Source organism: Aptenodytes patagonicus, chromosome 3, assembly GCF_965638725.1.
Source record: "Aptenodytes patagonicus chromosome 3, bAptPat1.pri.cur, whole genome shotgun sequence".
Classification (NCBI taxonomy): domain Eukaryota; kingdom Metazoa; phylum Chordata; class Aves; order Sphenisciformes; family Spheniscidae; genus Aptenodytes; species Aptenodytes patagonicus.
Genome location: NC_134951.1, coordinates 91,779,083 through 91,795,769, shown reverse-complemented (window position 1 = coordinate 91,795,769; position 16,687 = coordinate 91,779,083). Strand labels below are relative to the sequence as shown.

Genomic DNA, 16,687 nt, shown 5'->3' with positions numbered 1-16,687 from the left:
AAGTGTGCTGGCACCTCTGGCTGTGTAAGCTCAGAAGTGCAACAGCTGGGAATCGCAGCAGAAAGAGATCGGTAGCACAGCAAGTAGAAGACATGTTTGGTAATGCTTTTCTCCCAGTCAGGCATTGCCAGGAAAGACAGCTGTTGTATTTGGTAACTATTCCTTGTATGTTTATTATGATGTTCATTAACATCATTTTTTCTATTCCTACAGTTGGCCTTCCCTTCAATCCATAAAATCCAACAGGAAGGAAGACAGGTTTTTGGTAAGCATAGTTTGAGCTACACTTTGTGAAGTTCAGAGTTCAAGCTATTTTCACGCTATGACTAGGTGCATGATCCACAAAACATTTCATGAATGTTTATACGTACAAATTTGGTTGGCCCTTAACTGAATTCCAGTCTGACTGAGCTCCAGGAACGGGAATATTTCCAGAGATCATGTTTTAAGCCCTCACTGCCAAATAATTTTGGAAAATAAACGTTAGAAGAAAAATAAAATTATAACCAAACTCAATTCATCTTTATTTTCCAAAATGAAGACAAAACCAAAGAAGTAAAACTTGTCAATACCTTGCAATCTTGAATGAACGTGAGAAAATAATCATGTTTGCAGCCTTTAAAATGATAAAAAGGGCAAAATGGATGGACTGAAATATGCTCTGTGAATGACTTGGTTCGTTTTTCATGCCATCCTGTTCTTCCTAACTCCAGATCTCATATACATGTCTTTCATGAATGGTGACATTCATTAGCAGTTCGATTACAAGATGCTAATGTAAGCCATTCCTGTGATGCTAGTTGCTACTCCCTAGGCTTTAGGCTAGAGAAAAGCAATACCGTCCACAAAATTGGAAATTTCTCAATAGGACTGTCTGGGTTGGGTAATGAATCCAAACTTGCTTTCAGACCTGCACACATGACAAATGGGGTGAGACAACGATGAAGAGAAATTAGTACAAAACATACTCACCAAACTAGGTGAGCAATTCCTCTAATTTCCTAGAAGCTACCTGCAGTAGCAAAGGCCACTTGTCTAGTGTGACTAAAAGGGCCTACTTCTTTTTTACAAGTGAAAGGCTGACACTGAGATTCAAATCACACAAAAATAAAATGCAAAGTAACCTTGGATCACAGAAAGGATCTCATGACAAACATGCATGCTCATTGTGACATATATTTTCAAGAAACTAAATTCCACCCAATGGACAGCAAAATAATTTTCTCTATAGTGCTCCATTATGGCAACAACTTTTGTCTCTGTGGAGAAAATCTCAAACTGGCTCCCAGATGTTTTGAAACATTAAAGAAATCTTTGAACAGTCCTAGAAAACAAAATCGTAATGTGCTGAACTTCAAGCCTTAAGCAGTTTAAGACACCTGGGTCCTATTTCAGCAGGCTTCTTCCTTTGAAACCTGAATGTCAAATACAGTGTAGCTACCAGATGTAAGGTTAGATCAGGTGTCACTGAACCCTAGGCAGGTTTTGCTGCACCTCAAGAGGGCTGCACTGACCCCAGCAGACTGTCTCCCTGCTTACCCCAAGTCTGCCTCAGGCCCAGACAAGCACACTGCTTGCAAGCATCCCCTCATTAGATGCAACATAGAATACCACTTACTTGTACGGGATGTGTTTGCTTCCATTGACAAGGGCGAGGATGACATTGCCCAGTGCTGACAATGAGAGACAGAGGCCAGAGCTTCCCTCCCGGTTTTTGCTGAGCACTTTCACACAGCTACCCAGGTCAATAAGATGCAAGCGGCTGCGACCTCCAGACACTGCCATAAACAAAGAAAGCAAACAGTTAGCGTGTGCTTCCAAAAGCAGCTTCCCAGGAAAGCAAAAGACTCGCCACAACTTGCAAAGAGGAAACAATCCAGAAACCTTTCCTAATTCACATTAGCAGCAAGAAACTGTAGGGGTCCTGTTAACTCACTCTCAGCCTTTATTGCTGTACATTGCTGTCCACTCCGGACTTGCTTAAAAATTGCTGAGGCTTTCAGTACTCACCCGCTTCTGCAGGTTTAACTCTGTGAGAGTCACCACTGTGCGGTTTTGTTGTTGGTTTGTTTTTTTTTTTAATATAGCTCTATTAGCCTGTACCTGAGTTGGTTCTGTTTCTGTCTCTGTCATTACGGGTCCTCTGTCCAGAAAATGACAGGCTGGGAATTGCTTCTTGGTGAGCAGTGATCCTGTAGTAGCTTCTCTTATCCTTCCCATCTTGAACACTGAATCTTCAGAAGAACCTGTGGCGTCTGTGGGACGTTCAACTTTGCTTTAAGTCTATATACTTTTACATTATCATTCGGGCTAAGAAAAGGTTTGCTATGCCATGGGTAATGGATTGTGGACAAGCTGCTCTGTTCTGAAAATAGTTTCTGTAAAACTAGCCGTGGATCCCTATGTTTTTTTTCTTGTTTACTCTGTATCAACACACTGCATTTAAAGTGAAAAGATGCTACCTTTTGAAACACCAAGATTAACAGACATTTGCTCTCTTAAAAACCCTATGGTTCCTTATGAACCCAGGATGGGGACTATGCAGACTCTACAAAAGTGCTTCTAATTCTCTATTATCTCAAGACAATTTTCTAGCTGGGTTTTTTTGCATCTGATCTTTGACCACTCCTCCCTATTCCCTATCTGTAGGAAGAGGCAGTTTTATTTCTAGGATCTTAACTTAAAAGTTAAGAGCACTATTTGAGGACACAAACGTAACTTAAACAGGAGTGGAAATACTTTCACATCTGAGTTTACCTCTATGCAAATAAATTCACAGCCATTTTGACAAGCACCTCAACTTATGCATCTGGTAAAAAGAAATATTAGCGGTGGGGGGAGACCAGTTCACAAGCAAAGATGGCAATGGGAGCAACTACATGATGGGGACCTTACAAAAGAAGTTTCCAGATACATTTCATTGCTTTGGAAATGTCTTGTCAACCCCAAGCATGTTTTTTCAATGACTCTGCATTCAGTAGCTGTGGTACCATGCCACGGTATACAGGCATGTAGGTGCCATAGGAGGTAGAAGGAAATAAGTTTATGTAGATACGTGAAGACGACACTCATAAAACTTCTACATATTGACAAAAAGGTGATACACGATCATATAATTTTGCAGATTTGCTCATAGAAAGAAAGGCTACTGTGAAAAATGTATATAAATATAGAAAACATACAGCTACTAAAGGTATATGTAACTATTAGCTGTAACTTAAAACACGTTAACCTACACTGAAAAAATAAGGAGAGAGATATTTAATTTTGCAAGCACTGCAAAACACAGGGCTCACTGCTCATTGCTACTACCTGGTGTCTTGCATGACCCAAAACTTTCTGTAAAAATATAAAGCCTTTCTGTAAAATGTCTTATATATAATTCCGTAATTCTGTTTCAGTTTCAGGTGATAGCTAATTAAAACAAACAACAATAAAACTACGAGTAGATTTTTATGATAAAAGAAGAAAGAAACATGAATAAAGAGAAAGAAGAAGAGAAGATAAGAAACTAAAAGCAAAGCAAAGCAGAGAGAAAAAAGAAGGAAGAAAGAAGAAAGAAGAGAGAAGACTTTTTCTGTGAATGGTTTATGCTATGGGATTTGAGAGTAATATTCCAAAAATGTAGCCAGCATCTCTGTCAACAATTGTTAAAATACAGTAACTTCTGCTTCTTTTAAGTCCTGTTAGTGCTCCAGCTACATCAGGTATTAGGCAACACAGGAGTCCCATGTATTAAATTATACTGCAATATAGGTTAAATCATGCCGAGTATTACAAAACAGAAGTGAAAATAAATGTTTGATTAAAACTAATGTTGGTGGCTAGACATTCAAAACGCTGTAACAGTCCCCAGATTATATGACAACCCATTACACATGTCCATGGAAGTTTCACCACTGTGCTCTCGGGAAGTGGTGGGATACTACTCATGGGAAGTATCCACATGCACTACGGGCTCCTGCACTCACTGCAGAAAACCAGGCTTCCCTGGGGAACCGTCCAGGCAGCTGCACCTTCACCTCCTCTGAACTGCTCATGGAGGACCTTTGCCTCCCCTCTAAGAGTCCTTAAAACTCTTAGACTTACAAGTCCCTGAGTCCTCTAGGACTGCTACCCTCAGAAGGCTGAAATTACCTTTTTTGAGGATCCCCTAATGATTTACTTAGAAAAACAAAGAAATGTGTTTAGTTGCTACTGAAAATGACTGCAGGTGACTTTACTGAATTATATATAATAAATATTTCTGTTGCTAAGATTACCAGACATTGGGGAAACAAAAGAAAATGAAAGAAATCGCTACCCTTCAAAATCTTAGTCATACTGTTTCCACACATATTCCTATTACACAGGCTGAGGAAATCCAGAATAAGAGAAATTTTTGGATCTTTCCTTCTTATTTAATTTACAAGTCAAAGTAAGACATTTTTAGGATGGCAGATCCACTTGCTTGATCTGAAAATGAAGTTATTTGTTAGGCAAGTTCTCCATTAATGTGCCTGGCAACTATAGAGAGAAGAAGAGAAGTGGAACATCCTAACACTTGTTTTTGTCTATGGCCACAGAGACTTTGCAGAGCTGACAGCTGAAAAATGACTGTGCCAGTTCTGCCACAATGCCATTTATTTCAATGGTGCTAAGCCTGCTTCATGACATTCCTGGTAATGAATCTAACAAGGAGGTAAGTACAGTACCAATGCGTTATTTTAACAGTCATTTTTTACCAAAATCATACATTAGCCAGCCCTTTAATCTCTTATCCTTTAGAACCTGCGTTTCTTTTTTTTCTTTCTTTTTCCTATCCTTTTTTAATCCTGTTACTGGAATCTATATATCTCTACTATCTTCATGTTGTTTTCTGAAAAGTCCTTCATTACAGCAGGAGACAGTGATAATCACTAGGCGCCCTTTCTGAGCAGCTGGAATTCCCCCCTCATTCAATTATCAGCAAGATCTGACCCTGCCTGGCTTGTGAGGCCACTCAGATATGGAAACTTGAAGACAGGAGGTGGTATGGTCACGAGACAAAGATATAACTACAGGCAGTGGGCAAAGTATGCCATATTGTAATCGAACAGGATCATGTCTTCTTTTTTTAAAATGAGTCATTACAGCCACAGGAAAATATTTTTTCCCCTTTTATTAATTCCATTTGAAAACAGTAGAAAAGGACTGTGTGTACATTTATTTGTGTTCAGTAAAAAGCATGGAGCATTAAATAATTGTAATAATAATTCCCTCAAAATCAGCCATCTTTATTCCTATGAACCAGTCCATTTGAGCATTCAGTCTTACTTTCCACTGCAGGGTGGTTAATTAAGAAACCTTTAGTTAATTGAGATTTCTGCCTGCCAATTCCTCAAGGGTTATTACTTAAACACGTGCAAACTGCATTTCCATTTGGAGCAACTTTCTGGTTTTCTCTCTTATATTATAAGTACAGTCAATGTAAATTTTCTGCATTCAAACATCAGACATTAATACTGCAGTGGTGTTCACCCACTACACATCATAGCTTGCAATCTATTCCTTATTACAAATAACCTATGCAGAGCCAGGAGCTGAAACATATGCTATTTCTGCAGAATTGCTTAAGTCCACAAATTTAAAGAAGCAGAGGTCACTGGTGTCTTTCAAACAAACATTTTTCCCTGATTATTTAAAAAAAGAATTTTAATGTGAAAGTTTTCTTTTTCGGTGGAGGTGCTTCTTATATTATACAAATCTTCTATCACTGGCATTTACTAAAAAACCCCCTCTGTATATGTCCAGTTATAAACAATTTTGGAGACTTGAAGCAGAAGATAAATATAATAAAAAAATATAAATGGTGTGAGTCAAATGAAACTCTTGAAAATTATAGAAACATATAAGTAGACATGGAAACATCTTTTCCTCATTTACAAGTGGGAGATGGAAGTAAAGACACAAGCCAGTGAAAGCATCTATAGCAAAGAGAGGGAGCAAGCCAATCTGAAAAGCCCAGAGCCTTTACAAAGAACCACGAGAGTCCTTTGTGCACATGTAGTTGGGCCAGCAACTAAAATATCATGTATCTCCAAGAAAAGGTACAGTTTACGCATTGCCAACATCAGCTTACACACACACTGCCCTATTTAGGTGTCGAAGAGGATCAGCTAACGTAAGGGTGGCAAGGAATCCCTGTCGCCGTAATATTTTAATCCATGACTTTAACACTATCAGTAAAGATAATACTAAAAGCCAATTTAAAAAACACTTTTTTTTTAGATACAGAGGCCCACTTAGTGCTGAGGACTAACTGTTAGTATCTCCACAACGACAACTAAATTGACAAGTGATGGTAATAATCCCCAGTGGCCTTTAATGGCCTTTGGTGGGTCTTTACCAGGCAGGTGGACAGTCTGCTGGTATGAATGGCCCTACCCCATGCTGAATGGAGAACTCTGCTAATTTTCACCACTGAAGAGTATTGTTTAAAGGCCTGTTTAAAACCAGTTTCCAGGCAGGCTTGGAGGAGACAGAAGGGAGCGAAGGGACAGCTTACTTCCGCCTTTGCCGCTCTTCTCCATGCGGTACTGGTAGATGTGCAGAGTGAAGAGCATGTGGGAGTTGCGGTGATCCTCCTCGTCACAGTCCCGCTGGCTGCTGCGACGCGAGGTGATGGCGGCATCGAGGAAGAAGGCAGCCTTCTCTGCCGTAGGGGCGCGGAGCTCGCTCTGATTCTGAAGCTGTAGGATAACACAAGGAAGAAATTACCTAGGAACTCCCACACAAGTCAACACTACCAGACAACTTCCTGCAGTCAACACACACTGTGGATACTCTGGCTTCTGATGGGACCGAAAAGGAGGAGGTGCCCGATGGAATGAGACCCTCCTGACATTGGCAGTGGCAATACCATGCCCTCCAGGAGCCCCACGATTGAATCCAGGCTTTTGAGGGTTCTCACTTGGGGTATCTCTGGTGGCAGTTGTTACACATAAACCCCAGCAACTGGAAACCGTCCTATAGTCTGGACAGATGCACAAATTTGTTCCTTCACTTTCTCAGAATTTTAAGCTATTTATGCTCATTAATTATTCATTATTTTCATTATTTTTACAGCTTTTTTTTCCCTGCATTGCTGGCTCTGGCAACCACTGTGTCCTTCTGATGGTAAGAAGTGAAAAAAAAAAAAAAATGGTGGAAGACACGTCAATCCCAAATTCAACAGTTGGTGGAGACTGGCAGGGGCAGGACTACGTGTTACCCTTCAGAAAGTGTTAGAAGGGAGCAGTCCACAGATAAATCTGGGAGATAACAGGACTGCAGCTTGTGTTCAGCCCCATAGCATGTGGGGAGCAGCACAGAAGAGAAGCCTTTTTCTTGCCCCTTCATACCACATACTTACGCACCTGCTCACGAGCCAGAGCAATCCATTAAATGGAACAAGGCAGGTAATGTACATACATTCACATTTGCTGGACCTCAATCCCAGCCACCAGCCTGCTCTTATCTCTCCAAAGTGATAGCATAGGAGGGCAGATATTATTAACCCCCCCGTGACATTAGGAATGCATGCATGTTTCATGTCACCTAAGATTAGTTTGTCTGTGGAAGGGACGTGTGACTGCAATCTGATGGCATTAGTTTTGGCGGTACACAGAGCTGGCCCACAGCCCATAGGATAGACTTGCTTTGTCTGGCATAATAACAGTGAGGAATTCCCATTCTCAGGGTTTGTTCCCCTGCTATGTAATACAGCTAGAAGTTAAGTTCTCCTAGAGAAGACGGTTCTCTTGTCTTCTCTTCGTGACCATTAACCAGCCTGAGGAGGGATAAAGCTGAGGCTCTGCGTGGGATGGGGTGACACAGCTGAAGGCTAAGCTCTCTCTAGAAAGAGAGAGGGGGGCAGGAAGGAGTTAACAAGGTAAGCAGAAGGCAGGCCAGTCTGTGGGCTGATCTCACTACTGTAAGCAACAAGAAAATGTGCATACTTGGAAAGGTCCAATGACAGACAGTATGACATATGGTGATTATTCATTTGCTATACACGCTGATGATTTTGCATATCTGTATGGCTATAATATAATATTCTCCCTTCATCTGAGGATTTTGAGAATTCAGGTGTAGGACACATTGACTCCAGAATGTCACTATGTCTGTAAACACACATACATAGATGTCTCATGGAGCTACCTTTTCTCCACTGATCTAAAATAATTCATTTTGTATATGGCTGTTCTGTCTGTATCGACAGACAGGAAAATAAGCAACAATAATGGAATATTTATTATTATTGCTATTGTGCTTAAATAGTTTAGTAAAGAATTGAGCTCTAAGGTAAGGCTAGTTGTTACACAGTTAGGTAACACATGTAACATACATATGCTAATTGAGATCTTAACTGGCCCATCTATCACCCCAATGGGAACTGCGAAGACTCAAGTCTCCCATCTTATATTCACCAGACTGTACCCATTACTGGATACCAGAGGGTGAGATCTCTTGTGATACTGTAAGTATTTCATAAAGCACTAAAGCCAGGAGTCAAGTGAGAATGAGAACCCTAATTGTTATTTAAAATCAAGATGGAACTTTGTAGTCCTTGGGTAGAATGGAAAAGAATGGAAAATATGATCTAAGTTCGTCCAAAAGGCTTAAACCACAAAGAGATAAAACACAAAATTTGTTACTTGCTGTTTAAAATCTCATGATTCATTACTTTTGTGAATGTGAATCACGATTTCTAGGTGCTTGGAGCTGGAAATAGGATACATGACCCTATAAGTCTGTTCCCTCCTCCCTCCATTCCCCATCCTTGGATAAGCAGTGCTCTGCAGGTTCTGGATGGTAGCAGCCTTTGCCTTTAAGGTTGAAAGAATGTATTCAAGCTGCATCATGCTGGTTTGCTCCCTCTTCATTTACTCATACAAAAATCAGATTCACTCCCTCACAGACAGCAAAATGAAAGAATAGGCCTTTTTTCACCTCAAACCTTGAGGGGAAAAAAAAATAGGGCTGCTTAGACTTTCTAGCAGTTACCCAGGAAATACATGAGCCAGTTACTCATTCCTGCTAAACCTCCAAACCTGAGAAGAGTTAGAGTTATTCTTGGCTTGCCCAGCTCAGGAATTTATTTCTTGGCAGCAATTAATAAGTAGCGATTAATGCTTCCTACAACATCGCTAATGCAAGTGCTATAAATAATGTAGTTTATAAAGAGATAAACAGCCATATTAATGGCCTCCAGTTATTTGTGCAGTACTGTAAATATTTTAGCTTGTTGTTTTACAAAAGAGAGATCACACTTTCTTTTTTTTTTTTTTTTAAGAATGAGGTGAATTTTTGTTTGCACTGAATGTTTTCACATTTTATTGCAAACACAAGCCCCTGCTCAACATTAGTTATACCAGAGGTACAAATATTTAGGCCAGGAGAGCAGATGGCCCTGCAGCTGCAGGTCATAAAGTTCTTGCATGTTTTAAAGTAAACATTTTCAAGTCTATAAACTTTATGCTGAGGGTAGTTCTTGAATTTGAACCATCTCAATAGCTCAAAAAAAGAAAAAGAAGTCACATTGCTTGTTTCAGTGTAAAATGAACCTTGGATTCACCTGCATGCCATAAATGGGGTCTTCACAAAGGTAGACACCTGGGGACTGGCCATCTTGCAGGCTGCCTGTAGCCACCTCTGACAAGAGGTCTCTCAGATTTTCTTCTTTCCCCCACACTTCCACTGCAGAAATTCGGACTGAGAAGCGGGCTCCTGTCTTCTCTTTGCGTTCATTAATCAACTTGAAGAGCCAGGAGATGGCACAAGGGATTATACCGAGGTTTTGCATGGAATCATCCTTCCCGATCATGGTGTATGACTTCCCTGTCAGGAAGAGGGGGATGGAGAAAAGATAACAACATCACTCCCAGGACCTTCACAGCCTTCTGCCAAGAGAGATTATCCTGCATAGCCTCATGAAAATAACTTCTTCGCTACAATGACAGTCAGCAAGGGAAAAAGATAGGCAGGTAGACAAATAGTACATGGAAACTGGAGAGCATTTAAAACCAGCAGACGAAATCTTGAGCTGCTTTCACAAATCATTACCTCATGCATTCCCCTGACATCCCCCATTCCCCAGGCAGGGTGCTGCAGGTCCCTACCACACAACACTGCAGCCTCTGATGTGGGTGAATAGTGGGGGGAATTGAGCAGAGCAGGAGTGCTATGGTCTCTAAAAATCCCTGCTTGAGATACTGTGAATGTGGTATTCTTTGAATACCGTTTTACTTCAAAGCACTAAACTATGCTTCATATGCTGGGGTTGGGATTGACATAAACCTGGTCCCAGAATCATAAAGATGTAACTTCATACAGAAAAAAACCCAGGTACATGTGGTCATTTGGTGCATAAGTGGGTCCACAACAAGAAATATTTTATCTGGGTCAAAACCTTGCCCTGGTTTGCTATTATTTGACTCTGCAATTATAGCTCTGGCTTGTCTCTGCTGTAAAAGTTTGCTGATTGAGAACAGACACAAAGTACTACCTTATACTGCTTTAGGTGTCACTACATATAATGCTCTTAGACAAGTTTTCTAAAGCTCCTAAATTTATAAGCCAAATGATAAAGGTATACATCCTTTCAGGCAAGTACTTGTGGCTTCTTTACCTTGTTTCATTTCTTATGTTGAATCTATGTGGATAAAGATCAGCGAAGAAAATATTTCTATGCACGTATCTGTGCAAGGTCTGGGTGTGTCCACGGTTGGTGGAATGGTGGCGGTGCAGCTAATGAGGCAACTGCAGAGACTCAACTCGTGCTCCAGCAAAGCCCTAGCTAGGCCGCCTCTCTAAAGGACATGTAGCACTTGTGAGACACCATTATCTGGTGGCTTTCTTTTCCATCTCATTTGCCATCTCATGTTTGGCAGGTCACAGGGGGTTAAATATCCAAGTGCTCATCCTAGTGTTACTCCTGCCTGGCCCAGAAGGGCCGTGTGGTTAGTTGGACCAGTGGCCCTGCTCCATTCATTGTACCAGAGCTGGTGGCATTGCAGCATTCAGTACTCTCCAGTTTTTGTTGCCTATGATTTGGGATAATACTGGGATAAAGCTTGATCTTCTTTATCACTTGAAAAACTGAATTATCCTTTTAAGTTGTATGTGTATGTCTGTGTTTCTTTGAGACAGTAAAGAATGGAGATCATTGCACACATACAATACAACCCTCTTCATTAAAGAGACAGTATTTCAAAATACTATTAGATAAGTATGAACAAAATATGATTACTCTTGAAATCCAGTTATTTCAAAAGAATAGTGTTAATGATGATGATTCTCCTTTTTATTGTCTTTCCATGAATACCTGAAATGCTGCTGATGCGTTTGCAAAGAGCGAGTTTTGATCCATTGGTAACATTCAGTTAACCATTGGAATAGGGTTTGTTGGAGACAGAATAGGAAGAGGTTAGTAATGAGTGAATTGTCTAATCAGGGAATAGAATATAAATCAAACTACCTGAGCGCTCAGTCACAGCACCTGAATAGTGCCATCACAAACATCAAGTTCTTGAGTGGATACTCACAGCCTTTACACAGTTTGGTAAAAGTGGTATTTTGGCAGTCTCCAATACCAAGCACATTTGTAAAACTGTAGACCATTGTTGGATCATTCATTAACAATCCACTGTTGGATCATTCATTAACAATTGAAGACAGTGCTAAAAATTGCTGTAGTACTCAGGGGACGGAATGAAGCAACAACTCAAATATAACTTCTGTTTCAAAGAGCATGCTGCCCAACATTTAGACAATATGCAAAGTGAATAGATGTGTAAGCAAGAGGTGAAGGTGTAGTACGAGGTCATGCACAGTGTACCACTTTCAAATACAATGTGCATAGGCACAGACAAATGAAAGTTTGTTTTCCCTAATCTGATGTACTAGCAATCTTGGGTTAAAAATATTCACTTTGCTGCTTGAGTAGGGAAATTTAACAATACCAACCGAGCTTGGCATGGCCAAAGCAGAATACGCAGCCATCTGCCCCATTGACCACAGACTGGATCACCTCAGCCACAGTCCCAGCACATACTTCAGCCTGTCACAGGTATTTAAAAAAAAAGAAGAAAAAAATAAGAAAAAAAAGAAAGAAGATAAAACCATTAACAATAATAAGGAAAGTCAACAGAGTATTTTCATTGGAAAATGGTCATAATGCCATCAGTGCTCCAGATAGCATGTTCAAGTATCAAAAAGTCTAATCCTCCTTGTCTCATTCATGTGACTTGTGCTGTTGATGGGAATTACATTACTTGTGTAAGCACATGAAGCAGGACTTTTGCTCTGTGTCAAGTAAGTTTCATTTGCTGAAGCATCAACACCCTTTGTGGGGTTAAACAAAATACACATACTGTAAGGGGATGTGGTTGGTTTGTTAGAACTGCCTATTTAGGGGACTTTAAAAATACATTTTTGATTAAAAAACAATCAAATACTGAGGAATTTTTACAGGCTCTATTATTTGCCCAGTTATGGACTGAGTTCAATTACACTAGCAGGTGGGTAAGCAATGTAAGGGGAACAAACAGCCTCTTTGGTATTAGTTAGGGAACATATCTTAATTTTCCTCTACATTATTATGAGTCTTCTTAGCTTTTAGCAGCAGTAGGCTCCATCCTGAAGACTGTAGCAGTATTTTAAGAAGTACAACACACAGATTTACCCTGGGAATTCTTAGATTTAAGGTTCAAGGAGGCTGAATGGTCTATAGTGCTTCTGCAGCCACTGCCTATCAGTAGTGGGTGAAACTAAATCAGAATTTGCAATTTAGGCTTCTATGTGAAGCACTTCACATTTGATAATAAATCATGTAAATTCACTTAGTTCATGGGTATTTCTAGACTCTCTCTCTAATAGTAAATAAAATGGGCCAAGACAGGGACTGTTGGCAGGCCAGCCCTTGAACAGCATCCAGGCGTTAGTCTGGGAGGTGCTAGCTGCCTGGACCAGAACTAGGTCAGGGATTGACCTAATGATACGATCATACGACACTGCTTTAGCTGGCCCTGTGTCCTAGCTCTGTTCAGTTTATGAGTACAGAAGCAGCCTTACAGTACTGTTTTCTAATTATACTTTGCAATGTTACTTTACTCTTCTACTGCCCTCCTCATGACATTTGGGTAACATGGTTCATCAAACCAAAGAAGTCTAATAAAAATAAGAAATCTGAATATATACATACGAATAAAGATTTGTGGACTAAAATCCCCATCCTCCTCTTGTAAACTGTACAATAGAACACTGTATAAATAATCCTTGACTTCTTAATGAATAGAGGACTGCATTAGAAAACTGCAGTTCTGATCAGATCACTGTATACACCAGATAATAAGATTTTATAATATACAATAACTTGTTGATATTGAGGATTTGCCTACTAGGCACCATTTAGCACAGTTATTGCATATATAATTTTAGGAGCAATTATTTACAGTAAAGAATAAAGAAAGCACACAATTATCGAGATACAATTTAATAAACTGATTTCATTATTTATGACATTGGCGGACCAAATTCAGCCCTGGCCTAACTCCACTGAAAGTACTACTGTTGCAGCAGAAATTAATTTGGCTCTGGTGCACGCTATTCTTTAGATAACTATTCTGATCATACATTGCCTACCTGTGATGCATCTTGGGGGAAAACTGCATCGAAAGCAAACATCTTGGGTGGAACCTGGTTGCCCCTTTTCTGGAAAGTATTCTGACCTCCACAGGCCAACGGGTCATACAGCGTGATTTGCTTCTTACGGGGGTCAACTTTTAAGAAAGAGCTGGACTCAGACGTGTCTCTGGCAAGCGTGGAAGAAATGCGCACCATGACTTTGACCTGTCAGCAAACACACAAAAAGATGACCGCGTTTGATTAGTCTGTTGGATGCTCTAGACTGGTATGTTGAATGAACTTTCCAATTACACTCAACCAAATCATACTTGCTTGCTGTAGCTAGCATCTGTCTCAGTGGAAGTCGGTGAAGACACAGGAATTACTATAGGCAGAATTTGGCCTGAAACACACAGTGAATAAAGCCAGAACTCATCTCCATCTACTTCAACAAGCAACTTGTGTATTTAGAATTATGAGGTACATCATGGTGTTTTAGTGTCGATGTTACTCAAGTACAATGATGAGGTATTACATCACCTTGTCTTACTCTCGGAATAAATTGAATATTAACCGTACCCCAGTGGCCTAATTAAGTAAGCTGAAAGGTAATCTAGACTGCTAAGCTATCAGAACTGCTGTAGTTTCTACAAAGCAGTCTGATCAATAAAGCAAGCACATAAAAGCCAGATCTGTAATTTACACCTTTCCGATTCTAATCCAAATGCAAAAAGATGAAGTGCTCAGTTCTAAGTGTCATCATCAAAGAGGTGTGAAAAGAGCCCTGTTTTAATGGTCAGATTTTGAAATTATCGGTAAGGGAGTAGAATGTAATAAGCGATAAAAGATTTGTTAAAACATGTTAGCTCACAACTCATTAAATGGCTACATAATAAGACGTTATACCTAAGACAAAAATACATCTTCATGGATTTAATGAGGTTATACTGCATCCTTAGCCCAGTTGGTAAGCAATTTAGATGTAAGTAAAACCGATGACAGTTGGTCTGGCTTTGGTTCTCCCCATAAATTCACCACCTGTAGACACCCGAGTTCCTGAACTTTAAAGGGCAAAACATCACCTCTCTGCCAGCTCTTGCCTCTAGCCACACCGGCACACACTTTGTCCTAGAGCAGACTGACTTTCACACCAACCAGACAGAACTTTTATCTAAATGCTCCTTGCCTGTATGTCACTTGTATCAAACCCACCCACAGTTGGCATGCAAGTGACCACAAAGGGTCACTTCAGCACAGGGAGGGAGCACATCTGCTGTTGGAATGGCAGCTGCACCCTGGGAGAAGGTTGTAGCCCTAAAAGTTAGACGAGGCTGCAGTTTCTGTTGGCCTCATTGAGACTGGTAGTCTTTGTATGTAGATCTCATTTCATGCTGGCCTAAACTCATCCCACATGGAAATAAATCAGCTGCTTTGAGAGGTAAAATCTGGGCAAATTAATTTTTGACACAACTCCTTTGAAGACAACGCAATTAGACCAGAGATTAATTAGGATTATTCAGTATTTTCATGATGTCTTCTCTATATGTCTGTGAGTCAAAGTGGTAATTTGACTCCACATATTTTAACCTGGGAAAACAAGTTATCATGATGAAAGATTGTGAAATGGTCACAAGTCTGTGCACATGATTTCAGTTTTACACAATTAGTTGAGGGAAAGAGGAAAAATACTGCTTGGATGTGAATGGGTTCTCTTCTCAACTGCTCAGCTGAGCTGTTTATGAAACCTAACCTCTACCTGGAAAAAGCCACTTCCAATATTTCGCCAAAGCCATTCTTCTAAACCCGATCCTAAGCAGAGTTGATTTCTGCCAAGGACAAAGGCAGCCAACACCCTCGGTCAGTACACATGAACTAGGCAAGGTTTGAACATTTATTCCAGCCCTAGGATTCCTGGCAGCTCAGAAGGGAGGCACTAGTCAAGTTAGCCGGGAAGGGAGGGAGTACAACACTGAGTCCTAGTGAAGCAAGAAAACAAAGAGCAATATCAGCCTTGATCTGTTTTCCTGTTTTCAACTTCAGATGCCTTTGGTTTTTTCTACTGTGTCCCACATTTTTAAACAGATGCCAGTATCAAGAGCATTAGACTGATCTGGTGGAAACCAAAATAAATGCTATTCTTCAACTACTTTAAATAAAAAACTTGCTCTGCTTTAGACAACTATTTCCCTATAAGTTTATGTGTATTTTTGGTTGCTATGAATCCATGTCCTCCAGATCCTTGATCCTTGTGTGCAAAGGAGAGTTAACTGAATACCCTGGGGCTAAGTTTCTTCTGGTTTTGGAGAATGGCTACTGCGTGAAATTTAACAACCCTTCATATACAGGCAGTCTAAGAGTCCTTTCTGGCCTCAAACAACTGTATGGGCATTCAGTTTTGACTTCAGCTACACCAGTTTTGTTACGTATAATATCACTGGCTTGGATCCTGATTTAAACCCGTTCACACAAAATCAGATTAATACCTGTCACTTCTTACTGAAGTAATACTGCAAATCCTCCTAACTTCCAACAGCCATAGTGACAGAAGCTGAGGCATCAGGTTTCTTTTTCCCTGGAGTAAAAGATCAATTTAACTAAAATCCTAAAAATTTATTAGCATCAGATAAACTGAATGAACCACTATAAAAAAAGAGCTCATCTCAGAAGTCCCAGGAGTTGCCTAACAGCATACATTTTCTGACCATTTGGCTCCTCAACTATGGCAAATATAGACATTTCTCAAGGAAAATACTGCTATTGCCATGAACCTTTGTATTTCCTGTGCATTGGGGATTTTGGTTTTGAGACTTAATGGTTCATGTGTGTTAGGGCAGAGGAATATTATATTGATTACATGTGGGTATCCTGATAGCTGGACCACTTCTTACTCTGAAGCTAGTTTGTTTGCAGCTGGCATGAAGATGTCTGTGCACCTTGGCACAGCTTATCATGGATAATTCCTCTCACCTCCATTTAGACCATCCCGCAGGAGCTGTCTCCACCCGAGCCAGCTGTCTGACCCCTTTGTAGACAATAGAGAGAAACAGGCACTTCTAGTATG

The 16,687-nt window shown here is 40.2% G+C and overlaps 1 protein-coding gene across 1 annotated transcript in view; it reads right to left on the bottom strand.

Annotated features, from left to right (window-relative positions):
• The window catches only part of KIF26B (kinesin family member 26B), a 299,953-nt gene that overhangs the window by 51,352 nt on the left and 231,914 nt on the right, over positions 1 to 16,687 (bottom strand). Inside the window, exons 6-10 of the mRNA XM_076334227.1 lie at positions 13,645 to 13,851; positions 11,968 to 12,061; positions 9,578 to 9,840; positions 6,527 to 6,710; positions 1,619 to 1,778 (exon numbers count right to left, since the gene is read on the bottom strand). Coding sequence (XP_076190342.1) covers positions 1,619 to 1,778; positions 6,527 to 6,710; positions 9,578 to 9,840; positions 11,968 to 12,061; positions 13,645 to 13,851 — 908 coding nt within the window. The remainder of the gene's footprint in view (positions 1 to 1,618; positions 1,779 to 6,526; positions 6,711 to 9,577; positions 9,841 to 11,967; positions 12,062 to 13,644; positions 13,852 to 16,687) is intronic.